We start from the raw sequence: 1809 nt of genomic DNA on the forward strand, positions 1-1809 counted from the left end.
ACAAGAAGGTGAGAGTGTTGAGGAGGTTGGGGGGACCCCATGGGGGTCAGGGGGCTTTGTGACACCTCCCTCTGCTCCCGGTGCAGGAGGGGATTGGGCTGGATGCTATCAATGATGCTTTCCTGCTGGAGTCCTCGGTGTACAGGCTGCTGAAGCATTACTGTGGGGCTCGTCCCTACTACCTGCACCTGCTGGAGCTCTTCCTGCAGGTGAGCCTGGCTCCAAACCCCCTTCCCGAGGGATTTCTTGGGCTCTGGGGCTCTTTTTGGGGGTTTAACGGCGTGTGGATCTCGAAGTGTTCCATGAGTCCTGGGCATCCTGCTGGACACACACCCTGCTGGCTCAGAGAAGAGCTGAACCAGGATCTGCACTGTGCTGTTGGAACATTCCTGGGAGCTGTGGGAATAAATGATGAAATCACTGCTTTAGGTTGGAAAGGACCTTAAAGCTCATCCCGTTCTACCCCGTGCCATGGGCAGAGACAGTTTCCCCCAGCCCAGGTTGCTCCAAGCCTTATCCAACCTGGCCTGGAACACTTCCAGGGATGGAGCAACCACAGCTGCTCTGGGCAACCTGTGCCAGTGCCTCACCACCCTCACAGGGAGGAATTTTCTCCTAATACCTCATCTCAATCTCTCTCCATATAAAACCATCCCCCCTCATCCTGTCACTGCTGCCCATGTAAAAAGTCCTCTCCCTCTCTTTTATAAGCCCATTTAAGTGCTGGAAAGCTTCAGTGAGGCCACAAATGCTTTCCTTGCTCTCCAGACAGGCTACCAGACAGAGCTGGGGCAAATGCTGGATCTCATCACTGCTCCTGTGTCCAAGGTGGATTTGAACCGTTTCAGCGAGCAGCGGTAGGGAGAGGCAGAGCTTCCAGCCCCTTGCACACACAGCTGTGCTCCCAGCCCGAGCACAGGGCTGGGCTGGGGGAGCTGCTGCTGGTCCTCTCTGCCCTGACCTGCGGAGCCCCCGTGGGAGGGGAGAGCCCCAGGCCTTGGGGCTGAGTGTGGTTTCTTTCGCCACAGGTACAAGGCGATTGTTAAGTACAAGACAGCATTTTACTCCTTCTACCTCCCTGTGGCTGCAGCCATGTACATGGTGAGCTTGGTGGGAACACACAGGAGGGGCTTAACCCTCTGTGTGAGGCTGTTCCGGAGGTTTTATTCCTTTGCCCTCTCCTAGGCTGGTATTGACAGCAAACAGGAGCATGACAACGCCAAAGCCATTCTGCTGGAGATGGGTGAATTCTTCCAGATCCAGGTAGGAGGTGTCTCCACAGCCCTTGGTGCTCCTCAGGTGCTGGTTGTGGCACTCAGGTGTTTGCACTGTCACACAGGACGATTACCTGGACTGCTATGGGGACCCTGCACTGACAGGGAAGGTTGGCACTGACATCCAGGACAACAAGTGCAGCTGGTTGGTGGTGGAGTGTCTGCGCCGGGTCACACCGGAGCAGAGGAAGGTCCTGGAGGTAACAGCCCTGGGAGAGGAGGTGTGGAAGCCCTCCCTGAGGATTGGGGTGTAGAGGAGGTGTAGTGCCATAACATACACCTGAAGAGCCACGTGCTGGGCTGGGAGGAGGGGTTGGAACAGCTCGGGACAACAAAGCTCCTGCCCCATCCTGATACAGCAGCTGTGCCTGGGCCTGACTCCAAGATTTCCCCAGGAGAACTATGGCTGTAAGGAGCCCGAGAAGGTGGCAAAGGTGAAGGAGCTCTACACCACCCTGGGCATGGAGGCAGCTTTTCGGGAGTACGAGGAGAGCAGCTACCAGCGGCTGCAGGAGCTGATCGCACAGCACGCACA

At 56.8% G+C, this 1809-nt stretch overlaps 1 protein-coding gene across 1 annotated transcript; it reads left to right on the forward strand.

The window, feature by feature from the left end:
* Positions 1-86: 86 nt before the first annotated feature.
* On the forward strand, positions 87-1804 carry FDPS (farnesyl diphosphate synthase; the record flags this gene model as incomplete). The annotated part of the gene is made up of 6 exons (XM_009069828.1): positions 87-209; positions 769-857; positions 1029-1101; positions 1186-1263; positions 1340-1474; positions 1670-1804. Coding segments are annotated over 6 exons (633 nt in total), but the record flags the coding sequence as incomplete, so codon positions are not given.
* Between the last annotated feature and the right edge of the window lie 5 nt (positions 1805-1809).

The sequence above is a fragment of the Acanthisitta chloris genome, unplaced genomic scaffold (assembly GCF_000695815.1).
Source record: "Acanthisitta chloris isolate BGI_N310 unplaced genomic scaffold, ASM69581v1 scaffold36802, whole genome shotgun sequence".
Classification (NCBI taxonomy): domain Eukaryota; kingdom Metazoa; phylum Chordata; class Aves; order Passeriformes; family Acanthisittidae; genus Acanthisitta; species Acanthisitta chloris.